At 32.0% G+C, this 19,843-nt stretch overlaps 1 protein-coding gene across 1 annotated transcript in view; it reads left to right on the forward strand.

The window, feature by feature from the left end:
• The window catches only part of LOC137929857 (nose resistant to fluoxetine protein 6-like), a 32,382-nt gene extending 14,010 nt beyond the window's left edge, over nucleotides 1-18,372 (forward strand). The window contains exons 2-12 of the mRNA XM_068772978.1: nucleotides 7,256-7,437; nucleotides 10,295-10,494; nucleotides 11,056-11,191; nucleotides 11,934-12,009; nucleotides 12,099-12,207; nucleotides 12,437-12,592; nucleotides 13,799-14,308; nucleotides 15,060-15,229; nucleotides 16,221-16,397; nucleotides 17,296-17,492; nucleotides 18,241-18,372. Of these exons, the coding sequence (XP_068629079.1) occupies nucleotides 7,256-7,437; nucleotides 10,295-10,494; nucleotides 11,056-11,191; nucleotides 11,934-12,009; nucleotides 12,099-12,207; nucleotides 12,437-12,592; nucleotides 13,799-14,308; nucleotides 15,060-15,229; nucleotides 16,221-16,397; nucleotides 17,296-17,492; nucleotides 18,241-18,372 (2,045 nt within the window). The remainder of the gene's footprint in view (nucleotides 1-7,255; nucleotides 7,438-10,294; nucleotides 10,495-11,055; nucleotides 11,192-11,933; nucleotides 12,010-12,098; nucleotides 12,208-12,436; nucleotides 12,593-13,798; nucleotides 14,309-15,059; nucleotides 15,230-16,220; nucleotides 16,398-17,295; nucleotides 17,493-18,240) is intronic.
• Nucleotides 18,373-19,843: the final 1,471 nt, after the last annotated feature.

Here is a 19,843-nt window from a genome sequence, read left to right on the forward strand (position 1 = left end):
ATTGTTATTTTAATTAAAGAATATTTCATCGCACTCTGAATTTTTTATACATACCTTTACGCTACTTATATCATATAGGGGAAAGTTTACTTTCAAGGCGAAAGAATTAAATAATTCATATATTAATTTTAAGACCATGTCACGATAACATCAAATGCATCAAAACGAGGAAATGCAATATTTAAACGGAGAAGTGTCCGTAAAGTGGGACAACGCACGACCATGACTCTTTAGACGACACGCTGCAGTGATCACAGAATCTTAGCTTATCTCCATTTAACGACCCAACATTTCGAACTTACAGTTCCGAAACTTTAATGCATTTAATTCCTGTCACACAGGCAAAATTTATTCCTCACTTGTTTATTTATTTGTTTGAACTCAAACAGCCGCAGTTAAAATATCAAATATAATATATAACTAAGAACCAAGGACTTTGAGTAACATCACTATAAGTGGATGTAGATAAACAACGATTTCTTCAAACAAAATAATGAAAACATTAATCCGATTTTTAATTAAGAAAAATACATAAATCATATATTTGTATTATATATATATATAATAAAAATACTATTCATAATACAAATAATATAATGTTTTAGACATTGTGTGACTAAGAATGAAAGATAAATTGAAAATTGAGCAGTGGCAGAGGATTGACTTGCAATCATAGGTCGCAGGTTCAAACCTTATATAATTAATACTTTGTGCATTAATTAGGTAGGATTGCTTCTGCTCTAAAGAAAGTGTCCAGATGATGGGCAGCAACGTTCTCTACATGCCAAGCCCACCTGCCAAGCTTGTCGATTATAGTATATCCCCATAGATATCTTTGGAAAAGGCCTATTTCTGGCAGTGGACCTCTATGGACTGTAATGATGAAGATAATATATTGTAAATTAAATAAAAATGTTATTTTAATAATTATTTGCCAATTAACATCAAAAATAAAAATAAATAATGCAGAAATCAAATCAGTCAACGAAAATTAACATATTAGCAATAGAATATAAAATATATTTAAAAGTCATTCTTTTTTCATCTTTTCTTCTTTATTTATATTGAAGATTTACGGCGAAAAAAGGTTATATTTAAACGTAGTAGGGTAAATGTTATCAAATATATTTGCAACCGAAATATCAAAAAAACGTCGTGAAACAAAATGTTTTTACCATTTATTTGTCACCAGGTTTAGTTGTAAATATTTCCAAAATGCTTACTCTAAACGTTATGAAGAAATCATGTATGTGGGAAGTTACACAACCTTTTCATACATTAGTTTACAATAACTTAAAATTGCAAAGATTATCTTCAGAATTATTTATTACTATTAATAGTGTTACAAAATTATTTACAATATTAACAATCAGCAATATTTCTAAAGATAATCCTTGACGTGATAATTATAATAATAAAATTAGATACTTTAAAGTGAAAGTACGAAAATTGGAGGACGTCTACTGAATTAGACGCTAATTGCCATATTCACCTTGTAATATTTAATTATGAAAATATTTAGATATAGCAATTATAACTTAATTATATATTTCATAAATATTACAACGATTTTATATTATTAATTTTAATAGTATGTGGATATCTATAACAAAAATAAATGAGTTACTATTAAAAAAACAAGGTTGTCTGATAAAGATTGCCCTGATTAATAATTTCCTTTTTTTAGTTATTATCTATGATGCACAATAAAGTGTAAATAAATAAAGGAATACTTTATATTTAAAAAAAAAAACATTGCCCAGAATCTTTTTGTATGAAAAATTTGATCAGAGAATATCATCAGTATTGTATAAGAATATATTATTTCTGTAATATAATGTATTATTCGAATAAAACAAGTTCAGTGACAGAACTAGAGCATTGGTGGCCTAGCGATAGAGGAATGAGAGCTGCGATCGTAGATTGCGAGTTTAATTCCCGGGATGCTTGATCTTATATAATCCTCACTTTGGTCATTAATTATATAAAATTGCCACTTCGCACAAACAAGGTTTCAGAGGATGAGCAGGAGCGACCTCTGCGTATCATAATATCACTGCGATCACTAACCCGCCTGTCCAGCGTGACGATTATGGTTTATCCCCCCATAGATATCTTTAGGGGAGGCCTATTCCTTGCAGTGGGCGTCTATGAGCTGAAACGACAAAAACTAGTTCAGTGTGAACACTTTTTAACTTTCTCTAAATCTTTATTATGTTATTTTCTTAACAAATGCTATATACATATAATAATTTTTTTCGTGAAAACTTACTTTTATGCGAAGCCATCTAAACCAGTTTGGAAAAAAAAAACTATGCTATATTCCGAAAACAATTAATATAACCCTTTTTCGACCGCACTTTTGTAAGTAAGTGAGAGGGACAGAGGATTATGGTAGGCTCCACTATTATAAATAAATTTAAAGTATGCATTTTCATCCAACAACTTTAGCTTAGTGCTTAAGTCACGATTATTTTACAACGTAATATAAAAAATTACTATTTAATAATTCACAATCATTAATGATTGAAGTACGAAAAAAAGTTTTATTTTACAGACATGAAACATCAAGTTCAATTTTAACTCGACGTATGTTCACGTATAATCTATAAAAACTATTTCTTCTTTTGTTTCTTTTTCTAGTATTAATTCTGTTCACCGAATAGAATATAAGGGTTTAATATTATTACTATAGGTGTGACTTGCAACTTTTTGTTAGATGAATATTCAAAAGATAAATTCAAGAAGAGAATGTTATTGTGTTCGATTCAATCGTCACTTAGCGATTCAGACTATTATTTAACATCTTAAAAGCTATTACAGATAAATGGTGCTATTGCTGTGAAAAATAGCTCCTCTGAAGTTAAAATAACGGAACAGCATTGACCCGATTCCAGTGCAAAATGGTGCAGTTATCTAGGATAAGCTGTCGTTGTGTTATTCCTGTTGCATCAAACGACACTCCGTTAAAGAGTTTTGCTACTTTTATCTGCAACTATCGATAAACTATTACATATAATACTTTCTGTTTACAGACACTGTTTTATAAGATAGTTTAGATTTACATAAAAGAAAAGATTTATATTTACTGTTATTTATATAAATAAGTTCACTCAAAAACCCAAGTATGTATTCGGCATATAATAATATTTTTTTTCGGCGAATGTTTCTACTTTCTTATATTTCTACGATGCAAAATCCGCGAGTTTAATGATTCATACCAAAAATATGGGGGCTTATTTTTAATGAAGCCATACTTGTTACATTACAGTTGCATTTTTTATTCTTTTTCCTCTTTATCGTCTTATGTAATGATGCTAATAATAAATGATTATTGTATCATATTTGGCTGGTGTATAATTTATTATCTAAACCATAATTAATGATTGTTAAAAACATTATTGCACAATGTAGTGCAACGAATACTATTGCTTAAATTGATTAAATAACAATTCGAATATTTCTGGTAAAATTTTAAAACGCAGATGAAACAAGAACAAAACTGAACTCCTGTACAAGAGTAAACTAACATCTTCGAAACAATACTATCCTCAGAGTATGCCAGAAAAGTTAGAACAATAATTCAATCCAAAGGATCGTAGAAAAAGTTAGTTCTATTGTTAGCATGAAACAACAACTGATCTGAAGTCTCCGAAGTCTTTTATAATGGGGAACGTTTAGCATGCAAAGAAAAAAAATCAAATAGAATTTTCTCTTCATTGTTAAAAGTTTTCCTTAGTATTGCTATAAGCAATGCTCTCGAAGGCTTGGTTAAAATGGTTTGATTATATTTATCTATCGTGTTTATTTTTTTAAATTTTGTTCGACAAAATGTGTTATATTGTAGAAGGTATTTCACATCACATTATTATTTTAGTAGAAAATCATTTCTAGTCCATTCGCTCCCTAGACGGCCCCTTGTAACTGGCTAATAATAGAGTGTTAAATTTATGAAACAAAACGGCTACCTGTATCCAATCATTAGTAATATAGGTAATGCAATAGAAACAAGGAGGGTGTGGTATGGCCAAAAAAACTATGACTAAGCTCTATGACACGGATATTCACGTTCTATAGTGAAACATTGCATAATCAAAAAAAGGTTTTCATCTCCAGGGATCAGGAAATCCACGACAGTCGAGACCTTGGTATTGTTGGTCACGAAGTCGTCATTTTCCTTCACCCTCACACGAGGACGAGAATTTTATATACATTTTCAAAAATATTTTAAGCGTAGCATGTTTCTGTCTAATTAGCCCAGTAATTTTAGCTTGACGCTGTGCTTTTCAAACCGGAACACTGTATTACTTGTGCAACAGCTAACCTGAATAGTCGGCCTCTTGCTAAAGACGCCCTCCACCTTATGATGTAAAAGTATTCCAAGAAATAATGTCATTGACAACGTTAATTTATGACAGCGCTAAGAGAAACGATAAAGTAACAAATAGAAACCATGCTTAACCTTCGAAAAGTACTAAAAAATATCTATTTTTAGGTCCTCTTATTCATTACAACTAAAAATGTAAAATAATTTTCTACATAAATCATTAATATCGTGTTAAGTTATATATACACTGATATAAACAACAGACAAATAATCTCAGGGAGCACGAAGTCTGCAGGGACAGATTGATTCATGCTTTTCCTTGCTATTTTTTCAATACCTTATTTATTATTTCTGAATCATTGATTTGTGGATAGCGTATACTATATATAATATATAAGCTATGTATAAGCTTTCACCTATAATATGAATCACCCTGTTTAGTCTTGCAGTTAAAAACTTTGGCTTACGATAATAGATTTCGGGTTTGAATCTGCAGGCGAACTTCTTTGAATCAATTGTTTATCTTCGCCACTACTTAAAGAAAGGGGAGAAAAATATCGTGATGAAGCCAACATACCTGAGGACTTGAAAAAATATGACGTAATGAATTCGTACTGCGCAAATACACTGTACGGTTGGGTAGTGGATATTAGCCCTTACCTTTTCTCCGAGATGAATAAGATTTATGTTCCAACATTGAAAATTTAACAAGACTAATAACAATATAAAAAACGAATTTAAATAGAATTTGGTTAAAAATAACTCATTACTATATTAACGTACTACTCAACAGCGAGGAATACAGAAAACCATATATAACCATATATATCAAACCATATACATATAAAGAGAAAAGTTCTTGAAAGGCCTATACAAATATAATGCACACTGCCATTACTCGCAATAAGATCTACTCGATTAAAGTTTCCTAGTTACTTTCCTCAAGTTTCCTCAAAGAAATTTATGTTATTGCACAACTACATTTGTTAGTTAATTTTGTTTTCAGCAAGTTTATGTATATTTGATAAATTCGCCAGAACTGTAGTTGCAGTTACAGTATATTCATGACACTTTGTTGTACGTTTATTCATGCCTACTCTAAAATATACAGCGTTCACTCGTTTACGACCAAAGTATACAAGAAAAGCTAAATTGCATATAAATTATAATAAAATTAAGCTCGACTATAATCTATGACATCCTTCAAAGAATTCAGCTACGCCGTCGTCGTCGTTTCATCTCATAGACGCCTACTGCAAGGCATAGGACTACTCGAAAGATATCTATGGGACGAAATACTTGAATCGCCTAACTTGACAGGTGAGTTGACAGTCGCAATATGGTATCAAGGTACGCAGAGTACGCTACCAATCCTCTGAAACATGTCTATGAACAGTGGCAATCATATACAATTAAAGCACAAAGTGTGGCTTGTAATAAAATATGCGGGAATTGAAGCCGCGACCTAGGATAACAAGTATCAGTTCTCTACCGCTGTGCTACCACTGCTCATAATAATTATCACAAAGTGTGCAGTTTTTTACGAAAACATTGTAATTTATAACACCAGGTATCCTAACAATGTTATATATGAACCATATATTTCAAAATCTTTCGAGCGTTATGCTTACCAAATCTTTTTATAGATATAACATTGAAAAACATGCATTTTAGACAATCAATTTTGTTTTTCTGAGGATCTCTTTCCGGGCACTCCTCGATTAATGGCTTCCTATAAATGTCATCGTTTATAAGATTAATTGTGTCCTTGTAAGTATTGTCATAGACAAAATTTTCTCACATAAATTGTAAAGTTCTTTATGACACTTTTTATTTTATTAACTGTTGACTGACTTTTTACTAGTCAGAAAATTAATCGTTGGCTAGATAAAGAAATGAGTAGAATTTACTATTATTCTTTGTGACAGGTGATGGGACAGGTAACTGTTACTAGTTACCTAGTTAATAGGAGATGATCTAAACAAAAATAAAATATGAATCACAAACAAAATAGAGAGATATAAATAAAAGAAAGAATTGTAAATAAATTGAAAATTGTGTATGTGATAAAATGTGATAACCTGTATTAAACAAATATAAGAAATAAGAATTCAAAACAAAATAGCACTAAAACAAAGCCTAAAAGAGAAAAAATGTGACATTTATCCTGATTTATCCTGTGATATTTGAGGAACGAAGTGAAGAAAGAGAGGTGATGCATGAAAGGAAAATAGTAAGTAAAAGAATGCTAGAGAATTATAGAATTAAATTGTTGAATGAAGAGGAAAGTTAGATCATATGACAAATAAAAGAAGAGTAAAAATAAAAAAAGTATGTGAAAAGTAATACTAAAAAAATCCTGTATCAAAAAACTGATAGGAAAGCACTAGAGGTCTCCAATTACAGGTGTAAATAATAAATAATAAAACTGTTACCAATTACTATAAGATAAAGTCGTTCACATGATGTCAATAAGGTGTGTAGTGTCTTTCTTCCATTATAATGATTTCCATTATAATGATGATTTCATAGGGAATTTAGATAATCTAGTAAACATTAATACACACAAATTGAAATGATTACAAACGAGCAAGCAAAATCATAAAATTCCAAGGATAACAAACACGGTGCTTAGTATTTAAACATTAGTTTAAAACTTGAAGTTTAAGGATACAGAGGAATACAGTTACAAATAAAGACGCGTCAGGAATCGAACGGTTCGGCTGGAACGCTTTGAAAATGGTTCCCTCGTAGATTTAGATTTATCCAGAGAAGTTGACACAGGGTCAGATGCAGCTGAAGGTGTTTGCTATATTCGGTTCTAAAAATGAATAAAAATGTCTATAGTGTTAACTTTCCTTTAAAGAGGTTACATGAAATATTATTAATTTATTTATTAAAAGTAAACAACCGTTTTTACTTTTTCAGTTTTCGATGCATCGGGACATTACAGCCCTAACATTATGTTCGGCAACGAGTATTGGATGGGATCGCAGAACGCCTGCAGCGACCTTCAGCTGAAACAGTACTACGCACAAATACCGCCCTTCAATACCACATTCTTCGTAGCCAAAATCAATCTGACCGTCGATGCTGATCATATACCTCAGGTAAGCTATTTTTATTACACGTAATAGAGACACACTACAGCATCTACTTAATAGAATTAATGTCTATTATAAGGAGTCTGCTAGAAAATAATAACTATAGACATGATATTTGTCCCGCCGGCCATTTTTAAAAATATCAGGAGTTGACTTAAGTTATTCAAAATGATGATATCGATTCTTAAGTGCGAATTATCGATAGATTGATTATAAATAATCAATAATCATTATGTCCAATTGTTAAAACATTTAACTAAATTAATTTTACCTATAAAAGAGTTATAAGTCCAATGATAAGTATAATATAAAGTCTAAAACATTTTAAAACACAGCGGTGCGATATATCTAGAACCATAAGGTTAAGAGATTTGTAATTTGGAAGAAATGTCGCTTTCGACGATTAGAGGCTAGTTAAAAATATAAGCTAAAAAATGATTTTACGAAATTTAACTCGCAAAGGGGAGGGAGCAGCTGATACACTATTTAATGAATGACAACTTAACTATTTTTAACTTAGTGAAATAATTTTGCATATTATTATTACAGTATGTAATTTTGTGTTCGTTTCCCCATAAATTGTTAATTGGTTACAAAAATGTAAAAGATAATAAAGTAATCCAGATAAAAAAGATTTGCTTATTGACAACGTCATAATTCAAAAAATACTAACTATTATATACTGCCAACTGGTCTGAAATGTTTGACCTCGACTCATTACCTTCGGCTTATATCGACGTAGATATCACTTTATTAAGGTGATAAGATATCTCACAGTTGTATACAAGTCCCATAAATCAACGTCAAGCCTTGTGATAGGACATGTATTGGCAAACCAAAGATAATTAAACATAAAAAAATATAAGTAAAGAGCATAAAGGAAACGTTTGGTAAAAATACTGTTTTAAGTCCGGTTATTGCAGTATGAAATTTTGTCTGTCGCTTACTAAGGGTTTCTCGTGGTAACATGGAAGTGAAAAAAAAAAAACAAAAAAAATAAATATCTGTAATCATTAACAGAAAGAACATCACATACATAGGTAACACTTTAAAATAGGAAACAGATTTTCTACGAAGTGATCTATTCCATCACCCAATTTAGGCGGAACGTTAATTAATATTACTCTCTGTACAAATTAATTTAAAAAAAATACAACATCATGCTATGATACACAAGCCTCAGTGGAAGACAAAAAGATATAACGTTGTAAAATTTCGATTTTTTTATATGCCAACATGCTTGTCAATACATCGGAACGGTTCGTTATTACTTGCGTTATCAGATTTACGCGAGTGAAGGCAGCTGGTGGCTGTTGGCTTTTTAATAAATGTGCTTTTGTTAAAACGTCAATCAACAGACGCGAAGTGTGAGCGCTGAATCATGGTTATCTGAAATCGATCAATTTAATCTTTAACGTCTCTAATGTAAATTTGTATATATCCACATCGAACTTTTACTTGGAATTCAATGTAAGAATTTCAATATCTCATTTTAATAGATAGAATACTATATTAACATAAAACTTTATTTCTTTTGTACATTTCTTCATAATCATAATTTAATCTGTAGAACATTCATTATGTGATATGTATGGCTTCTCTTAGAAATTTCAAATAACACCGGTTGGGAGTGACGTTGTATCCAGCGACTTTTAAAGCCGTCATCTATCTATCTAATAGATATTATTATGGCTTGCCAACTCACCAATTAAAGGTTACACAGCGCGCAGAACAGATACCCACTGAGGCTTTAATGTTCTGTCATGGAGATCGCGGATCGGCCAGACCAAAATAAGACTTCCACCTACAAGATGGAGATACGTCTTTGTTAAAGTAGGCGAAAGATGCTACATGTTCGGCTTCGAACGTCCTTTGGCTGAAATGATAATTGTAATATTACAAGCAATATGGCAGTTACAGATAAAACACAATCATTATTTTTATAAAAAACTTTTAATACATTTTAGTAAAAAAAATCATTGCATTCGAATGTGCTCTGTATACCTTTCGTATTTTTGAATTAAACACAAATAAATCAAAGCTCCCGGCAATTTTTTTTTAAAATGCCGCCATTTCTTAATTCCAACCAATTAGTTATAAGGTTAGATAAAAAAATAGGTGTAAAAATATAACGGTAATTTAGTTACTATTTATTTTACAGTAAATTTAATATCAAATAAAGTTGTTGTATAAAAATGCCACAAAGTAAATATGCTACTAAGTGCAGTGACATTAATTTAAAAAGTGTTCTAGAAACTTTTTTAAACAAAAACATGAGAACTATGTCATCTGCCAGGGCACTTTATCAAGTTTTAAACTTGGAACTGCGACATGCTAGTGGCAACGTGATCTATTTATTTACCAACTTTTGTAATTTCCGCTGCATTTTACACTAGCACTCATGCTACATTTCGTAAGAACTATAATTATTATTGAGATATTCAATATATATATGATAAGCATGTCTATGTGCATAATAATAGTAAATAAATAAAAGATATAAAGGAATGTAAATAAACACTAATATTAAATACACATATTTAAGCATCATAAAAATAGTGACTCTTTGTAAGCAATTGTTTATGCTTTAGCAATATACTATCGTCTAAAGCCTCTAAAATGTGGATTTTTTTTTAGTTTATTACACATGAAACTGCGTAGATTCTATACGAATAAGATTTTAATGATAATAAAGCTGTGGTAGCTAGTAAAGTGGTAGAGGACAGGTGCTTACGATAGTAGATCGCGAGTTCGATTCCCAGGATGCTATCTTATATACATCACACTTCGTGCTTTAATTATATAGGATTGCCACTGTTGCCAAAAAAGTTCCCAGTTATACTAAAATAATTTTTATTTTCAGAGTAGGCTAATGTTAGTGGGTCAGTGCGTGCCAGCTTCGTGCAACAGTAGTGATATCGAGGCGGTTCTGAAGCGTGCTGAAGTCGCTGCTGAGAAGAGAGCTTTGGTGAAAGGCATTGTCGCCTCATTCCGGACTCTCTACGTACGACCAGTACCTGGTCCGTATAGTTTGCTTGCTGATGTCAAACTGCAAATATTGGGGTAAGATTTAATAGTTTAAATGACGCTCTAGGAAATTTTTCTTAAAAATTTTATTCGAAATCTCCTATTACCTAAGGCAACTAAATACATACGAGTATATTTTTCAATAACAATAATTAAGTTAATTTTAACAATTTAATACTAGAATAATATTAATACATTTTTTTTAATCTTATCGATGATGCCAGTATTAACATAATTCATATATCAAAAATTTGGCAGAATAAACATTTCTACGTTATTCCCAAAACCTATTTTTATTTAATACAACGCCGCAGTAACTTTTTAATAAATTACAATTAATAATTTCTTTGGTAGCTACCTTCGTATCATAAATTTTAAATTAAGTATAAGTTCAAAAAAGTTTACTTGAACAAAGGCTCTAAATTATTTAAATGTACTTTCAATTTGTGTTTTAAACGAATACTTTCGTGTAAAACTTTTACAGTAGATTTGCAAACATAAGTTGACATATAAAAGTTTTAAACAAAAGAAATTAATAAAAGAACATTTAAAGCATGTAAGTATATAGAAGTTATGTAACTTGTGTTTATTTTGCAGAACGGTCATGCTAGTGGTCGCGCTATGGATGTTGATTGCGTCTTTCTACGAGGGATATTTGGAGAGAAGGTATCGGAAGACCGCAGAGTTACGCGACCTTGAGGTGTCCCGACAGAACAACAACTACAAATCGTCTGTTAGTACTATTTATAATGATATATATATTTAACAATCGAATCGCTGGTGGCGGGCTACACATGACTGGTCATTGCAGCGATTGTGGGGGAGCCCCGTGCCTTGAAGCGGGCGTCTATCAGCTGAAACGATGATGATATGATATGATAACGATATGTAACACATATTTATTTTTATATAAAGATCAAAAGTAAGATGTCAACAAAAAGTTTTCAATGTTAAAGTCCTGTAAATGCCTCTCTAGAAGTATACAATTGTTAACCCTCTGGTTCCAACCGATGGCACTTCAGTGAAGCGAGAACAATTGTTTTATTTGTCATGCAACTCGACTTTAAGAGCTTCGAGTAACGCGTAAAGTATTCTACTCCTAAAGTACGACAAGACACCGCGTTCACAAACGTCGCCTCAGCAAGCAGTTCATATCCTGCGCTACTATGGAACTTGGGGGTTAACAATTGTGCCATTGTTTGTAGCTTCTACAGTACTAGGATAGGATAGGATAATGCAACCCCTATATTCTTAGGCGACTGTAAAAGAAATTAATGACCGTTCCGTTAAAATTAACTATTTACAGACATTGTTTTTAAAATCGATTTCCAAATATACTTATATAATACTATTCAATATAACGAAATACAATTATGTTAGTAATAAAAAAAAATTACCATAGCATTTTTGAAATGCGTTAGAATATTGTTTTTATTTATATTTATAAGTACAAATTTTTATAATTACTTTTACAGCCAGACACAAGCTTATCGCAAAATGAAGAAAAAGTGGATGATGAAGAACTTAAAGAATTACGCAGGGATAGATGTGGTCAGTTATTGAAGTGTAAATTATTTTATAAATTATATAACTAATTTAACATTCAACTATTGAATAATATGTGCTATTTTATATTTCAGGAGTTTGGTCGGAACTGTTACTGTCATTTTCGATCTTATCTAATGGTAGAGCGATACTTAGCACACAAAGACCAAGCGACGGAGCTTTAACTTGCTTACATGGAATGAGGTGTGTTGAGAAAGATTTTTTTAGTTTTGGCCAGTAAAAAACTAGGTTAATAAAATAACACTAAACTGTTATTACACTACTCTCATGCCTTGATTAAATTAACTTGTAACCTTCTTGGTAAATAATGTCTACATTTAATTTTATGCGTAAAAATATTAAAAGTTCTTACTTCAACTTAAGCAACACGTACGTCATAATGTCACGTTCATACTTTATATTTTTTTTCAAGATTTATGTCGGTGATATGGGTAATAATGGTTCACACGTACTTGACCGTGTTTTACATCGCTGACAATAAGACGATGAGGATAGTGACCGAGAGGAACTTTTTATATCAGTCAGTTGGCAACGCGTCATATTGCGTCGACACATTCTTTTTTATCAGGTGAGATTAATTACCATGCTGTTATTAAACTTAAACATTTTTTTCGCATTTATTGGTGTAAAAATATTGCAATATGAATTAAACGGGCAACTTTTTTACACTAAACAAAGATGAGAAATGTCTGAATATAAATATTTATTTATTTCGAACAAGCACACCAACAGCAATATAAAATATGAGTTTGCGTTAGTTAACTAAGTACTAAATCAATCGAGTATAATCGAGTATGATACTCAGCCCTGGCTTTAGACTTATTTTTTACATAAATTGTCATTGTTGTTTTGTTAATAAAAAAATCACAAATATTAATATAAAAATTAAATTAATAATCTTATAAATCAAACTATAATTTTAAATCTATATTGTCATCGTCGCCATAGACGCCCGCTGCAAGAGATATCTATAGGGGATATACCATAATCGCCTCACTTGACAGGCGAGTTGACGATCGCAGTGTGGTAATATGGTACGCAAAAGGTGCTGCTGTCTATCCTCTGAAAACTTGTTTGTGCGCAAAGTGTAAATTATATAGGATTGTAACCCGGGAATCGAACCTACGACCTACTATCGCAAGTCTCAGTCGTCTGCCGCTGGGCTACCACTGTTCGAAAAATTTCATAATTATTACGATGATTGATGTTCATGATGATGTATATATAATAACACCATATGAATTGAAACAAAACGACGACTTGAAATAAAATAATGTAGCAACAAATATATAATTGGATTTTCCAAATTGTATTGTTAATATGTATAAAATTTAGCTGTATGTATAAGAGAAAATTGTGTAAGAAAAATTGTACAAAATTATAAAACGCTCTCGTGCCTCGCAGCTGGGAGAAGAAAGATCCGTATCAAATAGCGGCAACCCTCTCCCAACTGTCTGCGTTTAGTTAAAGCGAAAAATAAATATTAAAAAAAAATCACTGACGATACAAATTAGAATTATTAAAAAAACCATATGTATTATCATAATTTTGTTAACGACTTGTCTTTTTTGTCGCAAATAATTTGCGTTGATCTTCACACTAGGCTGACAAGGCTGTATATCTGAAAAAATGTTTACATCAGTAATACCATTAGATATCAGCAAGTCTGTTACTAACTTTTGTATATTTTACATATCTTATTCTTTCGCTACATTGCAACTGTGTATTGAAATAAACCATTTTTGTATTCATAACTGTAAAAATATTTTTTCAGTGGTTTGCTAGTAACAGTTCTCTTCTTAAGAAGCGAAGACAAAGCGACGAAAAGAAGATTACTGAGGGAGAAAAAGAAAGCGAATGTAGATATAAATAAGAACACAAACGGCTTCACGAACTCGGCTCTATCTGTCTCTGTAATCAGTCAACAATCCTTCTATGAGGACCTACTAGACAAGCCAAAGACCAATATATACTCTCTGCAAGAAGTTTATAGGATGACCAAATCATTCTTTGTTCTGTTCATGTATCGGATAGTAAGACTTACACCTGCGTATGCTTTTGTGATTGGTGTAAATGAGTTGGCACTGAGATACACACACGACCGTACTGTGTTCGAGCCGGCTATTTTCGACCACATCACATGCGATCTCTTCTGGTGGCGCAATCTCCTCTACATAAATAATCTGTACCCACAGAAGGAAATGTGTATGGTGTGGTCATGGTACATGGCGAACGATACGCAGTTTTATGTCGTTGGAATTATTTTATTATTGATATCTGTGAAGTGAGTAAAAATTTTTTATCAGTTTTTCATTACTATACAATAAATAACAGGAATTTTCTTCTTCTTATTTCAATTATAAAACTTAGCTATTAGAATATTAATGTAATCGGGCGTTACCTCGCGGAAGTTCATCCTAAGTAAGAAAAGGACCAATATTGAGCCACTTTCGCACATGTGTTTGGCACTAATCGGTGTAACATAACTCCTGAAGATGCCCCGTGGAGGGGTGAAACACGTGTTGAGTAATTTGGCGGTGGCGGTTGTGTGATTCGCATTGTTTGCCGCATACGCATTTATCAGCGGGCTGGCGGGCGGTGAATTGTATTGCACGACTACCACTACATGTGCGGAAGTGGCTAGATATTGGTCCTTTTCTTACTTAGGTATTAGAAGTCATACTTTGATATAAAATGTAAGCAATAGAGATTTAAAGTGAACGTTGCTGGATGCAAGCGACTTCCTACCGATTCTATTGGAAATCTATGAAGAAGTTTATATCCAGCAGTGGATGTCTTACGGCTGAAATGATAATGATGATGATGATGATAGTGTAAATACGTTTATCTATGATGATTTGGTCTAGCCACCACCATATTTGTTACTCGAAAAAACTGTTTTTTTTTAATTAAGAGATATGAAGTTTGTAAATAAATAAAATTAAATAGAAATTAAAAAAAAAAACAAACTGAAATATTTTGTATTTTATTTATATTAAAAGTATTATTTAATGATAAATTATACTTTGTAACAGGCATATAAAATTCGCGATGATATCGCTTCTGATGCTGCTGGCCAGTTCATGGGCGACCACAATCTACATATCGGTTTGGTACCAGTACAAAGCGCGTATCCAGGAGCCCTTTGAAATGTTCGACCCGTTGTACGATAAGCCGTGGTCACGAATTGGTCCCTACTTAGTCGGTAAGTTCGTACAACCCTCACCGCCCGTAAAGAAACCGCACGAAAATAATCCCCATCCCATTTTATTACCTCAATCGATCCCTTTTCATAAAGTCGTGAAACTTTATTTTATGGAAAACGGTTTCAAATTCCCTACACTAAGTCCTTATAGACCATCGGTAAAAATTCATTCGAATCATTCTTTGTTTTACGGGTACAGATTATATTTATAATACTGATACAAATTACTTCAGGGTCCGACTGTCTCAATATACCGGAAGATTAATAAGAGAGGATCGTAAGTTACATCTTCAGAAAAATTACATTAAGTTGATGTTAAATAAATTAGATTAAGTGAGCCCTAAATTTGAACACAATACCAAAACTTGTACAGAAAGTGTCAGTTACTTTTTTGAATTTATTGTACAATGTCGGTAGTTCGTTAATTGGCGCCCAAATCGCAAAAAGAAAAAGTGCGTCTAACATTGAGACCGTTGTCCAAAAGAACTGCCAGAGATTAATATTAGGTCCAAATAAATCGTCGCAAGTCGACCAATTATCAGGAGAGAAGCACCTAGGTATGATTGGTAAATCTTGATGTGCCAAGGTCATAGATTTTTATTCCAGCGTACTTAAAGTTCTGGACGGTAGAAGAGCGGTTCTACACGTTTTCTTTATCACATTTAAAATTATTTCTTGAAGAATCCAAAAAATTGTGAACATAAAACTCTTTAGTGAGTTCGAACTAGTGTTCAGTTAATTTTGTGTAACCGCAATTCGGTCATCTAATGATTTAGTAACATTTGGAGAGTAGTTTTCATACCCAAGCAATTTGCAACCTGAATTACACTATAGTGCAGGCGGAACAAAGTAATGCTTGTACTGTTCAGCGGAAAATATAGACGGTCTGGTAGTTTCTTTCTTGACAAACTTTAGTTAAATAGACCTAACACTACTTCTTCAAAATCTTTAAGACATTTAAAATATAAGCTAATATTCATTTGTCTAACAGGTATGATCGTCGGATGGTACTTGCATAAAACAAAATGTCAGGTAAAAATTCCGTACTGGCTCGTTGCTGTTGGATGGCCAAGCGCTTTGGTAATAATGGCCAGTCTCATTTTCGGCATGGTCGATGGCTACTTTGAAGTTTGGCCCACCGCTTTTTATGTCAGCATCGGACATACGGGTAAATTTAACTTCATTATCCTTATTTATTAACACGTTTACTGCGGCTTGAGGTCGATTCAGCCTCATGGTAAACTTTGCACTGGTGCGGCGCGTAAAACTCGTGTTTTCTCTCTAGTGCGGCGACTGTTTACACTCAACCGTATGAGGTATGACAAAGACAAATTAGCTTTCTTTATGTCTGCGAAGCATTGACTCAATATTGTAAAAAAATATTGATGAACATGAGGCAGAAAAGGCCTCAACCGCACTACTAGGAAGTTCAGCTTGAGGCTGATTCGACCTCAGCCGCACCAGCTGAAAGTTCTTCAAAATTGGGCCCGCAGTGAACGTATAAAAATAAATCAAAATATTTTCTTAATTGTTACCTTAATTTTTTTTCTCTCATTTAACCAGACTTATAAAATTAAGTAAAATACAAGTAAATATCATGCACGTACAATAAATAGTTGCTAGTTTTCATTTATATTCTTTTCACTATGTATAACTTAAATCTTGTTCATTATAAAAACACGTCAAGTACACTTTATATTGAAGACCACCGTATAATATGTTAGTACTGTAATCAAATCGTTCAGCCCGCCTTTGGTGTATATAAATTAATAAATATATACAGGATTAGGAAAGCCGAACCAGTGAAAAACGAACCATAAGGCATAAAAAAGAAAACCCACACGAAATTAAGTTTTAAAATGTCGTTTATAATTTTCACTAAAGTTAATTTTATAATGATTATTATATACATATGTAAATAACCGAATTGTGTATTGTATTGACAGAATAAATTTGTAGTTTTTTATATTTGTGAAAACTTTTACGGCCTTCCTATATATATGTTCTCTTATTATAATTTAATCTAGCTGTAGGTTTTCGAAAATAATAAATATATAATTCCTTAGCATGGGGAGTCGCTCTCGCGTGGGTCGCTGTGGCGTGCTGTTGCGGATACGGCGGTCTTGTGAACTCGGCTTTGTCTTACCACGGCTTCCTCCCACTTAGCCGGCTCACCTACTGCGCTTACCTTATCCATCCAACCATTATGATGTACACATCTTTCCTTATGGATGGCCCGATGCATCTGCAGAATTCTATAGTTGTGAGTATTATATATAAGGCTTCCTATAAATACGATGGCTTAAGGTTACTCAGAGGGCAAATGCAAATCAAGCAAATGTGATGCTAGGAACAAAAAACGAATACGAAATGGAGTGACCTACAAAAGAACCAAAGTCACTAACGTTACTCGAATAATTACACGTTTGAAGTGACAGTGGGTAACAAACTTACACGGTATTTTGTGGTCATTTTAACCATATACTATTACAAGGTCGCCGACGCTCAAAGAATTAGTCGTCGGTAGTGGCAATGGGCGAAGCACATCACTCTTGCATCCGTCGGCCGTAGGGGCTGAAAGGTTCTCAAGTGGCGACCTTAAAAAGGAAGATCGGTTATTGAGGCGATCTATAGGGAAAGCCCGTGCCTTTGCGGTGGGCGTCTATCAACTGATATGATTATGATGATGAAGTATTCTTTTATATCTACGTTAGTAGAAAAACGTTAGTATGATCATATTATGCGACTAATAATTCGCCCAACAGTTTAGAGAAGGTAATCTTGAACGTTCCAATATACACACTTTTTAAAAAATCGTTACCGTTTTTTGATTCGCATTTGAAATCACATTTAATTCTTAGTAAAAAAAAATCTTTTTATTATTATATTTATAAATAAATTACTGTAAATGACTCTATTAATGATTTAATTATATCTTATGGATTTTGAAAAATACTGAAAAAATACTGTTTCGAAAATATTGATTATTTATGAAGTTTCAATTGTTACAGTTAACAATATACGCTGGGTATGCTGTGATGGCGTTTCTGGCATCATTCGCCATATCACTAGCTTTCGAAGCACCAGCTGTGAGACTTCTGAAAATTGTGAGTGGAGGAAGCAATATTAAAAAGGGTCAATGACACATGAGTTCTCGTGTTTGATCCTTTTTTTACGAGTGCCTTAGTGAAGTTGCTCGAAATAAGACGATGAACGCATTTCTCGAAATATTTGAATGCCTCTGAATAAGAGCTTTATTTTAAATATACGTTTTATAATGTAGTCAACATATATGTTACTTAAAATACTGTAGACAATGTTTTATGATTCTTACTAATTATTGTTATAATTACCATAAATATTTCTAGGTAAATCGATGTAAATAAATAAAAGGAAATATTTTTAATGTCTTTAGTTATATGAACATGTTTATCTACTGCAATTTTTCCAATACTTATATTTATCTTTCGTTTTAATATTTTGAAATTATTCTGTTAGTATGTAATTTCGATTAAGTATTTACAAATAGTAACTTTTAAGCAATAGTTGCCCAAATAGTTGTAATTAATGTAATTTGACTTTATATATTTATAAATGAAATGGATGATGTATATACGACAATTTTCTTTTTATTAATTTTCTTTTATTAAAATAATTGTAAATAATGTATTATTTGTATATCTCTAGGAATTTCTGTACTCATTGCGTTTTTTATTATCCAATGTAAATATAACTCGATAAACTTTTTATCTAAAATAAAATAAATGTGTTAAGCAACAGGCATTATTTGACATTAACTGACGATTTTAAAGCAATATGTGATATTCATCAAACAAAAACCAAACTTTATCATGACCAATGTTTTAAGACACACCACATTTATGTAACCGTGTAAATGTTTTATATAATACCATAATCATACGACTGTAAATATAATGTTAAATAATACAAATATTTAAATGCAGTTTTTGTTTTATTTTATTTAGATGTAAGAACATATTAAAAAAATTGATAATAATATTTGACATGTGAAGCTTCAATGAAAATGTTTGGATGTAACACTGCTGTCCATGGAGAGGTCCTACTGATTTTCAAAAGGACTTGTTGTAAGCGGCTTGCTTCTTTCGTTTTTCGGCCTTGTAAAAGTTGCATGTCAAAGTGAAGATCCTGCGTTGCGCTTGCCGGTCTTTGGCCTCAACTCCAGAATCCTAACGCACCTGCACCCACCAGTTTGCCCACAGCCTGCCCACATCCACTTCGATTTGGCAATCCGTTGGGCAATGTTACTTACTTTAAATTATAATAATAAAATACTTATTCAATGTAATATATCTAGGGCTTACAATACCGAACTAAAATCTTAATACCGGTATTTCATATTTGCAATTTGAAATACCTAGATACCGGTATTAAGGCCGGTATTATTAATAAAAATTTACTAGTTACATTTCTACTTATCTCAGTTGCTATATTGCAAGTCAATATAGCAAATAAATTATTATAAATTAACAAATAATGTATGAAGTCCAATATTAAATTCTATATTACATTTTATAATAGGCTCGTATGGTATTATATCATTAAAGAAGAAAAAAATATTATTAAATTGAAAGT

The sequence above is a fragment of the Battus philenor genome, unplaced genomic scaffold (assembly GCF_028537555.1).
Source record: "Battus philenor isolate CCGP_79_NKW_IND1 unplaced genomic scaffold, ilBatPhil1.0.hap1 SCAF_5, whole genome shotgun sequence".
NCBI classification, from domain to species: domain Eukaryota; kingdom Metazoa; phylum Arthropoda; class Insecta; order Lepidoptera; family Papilionidae; genus Battus; species Battus philenor.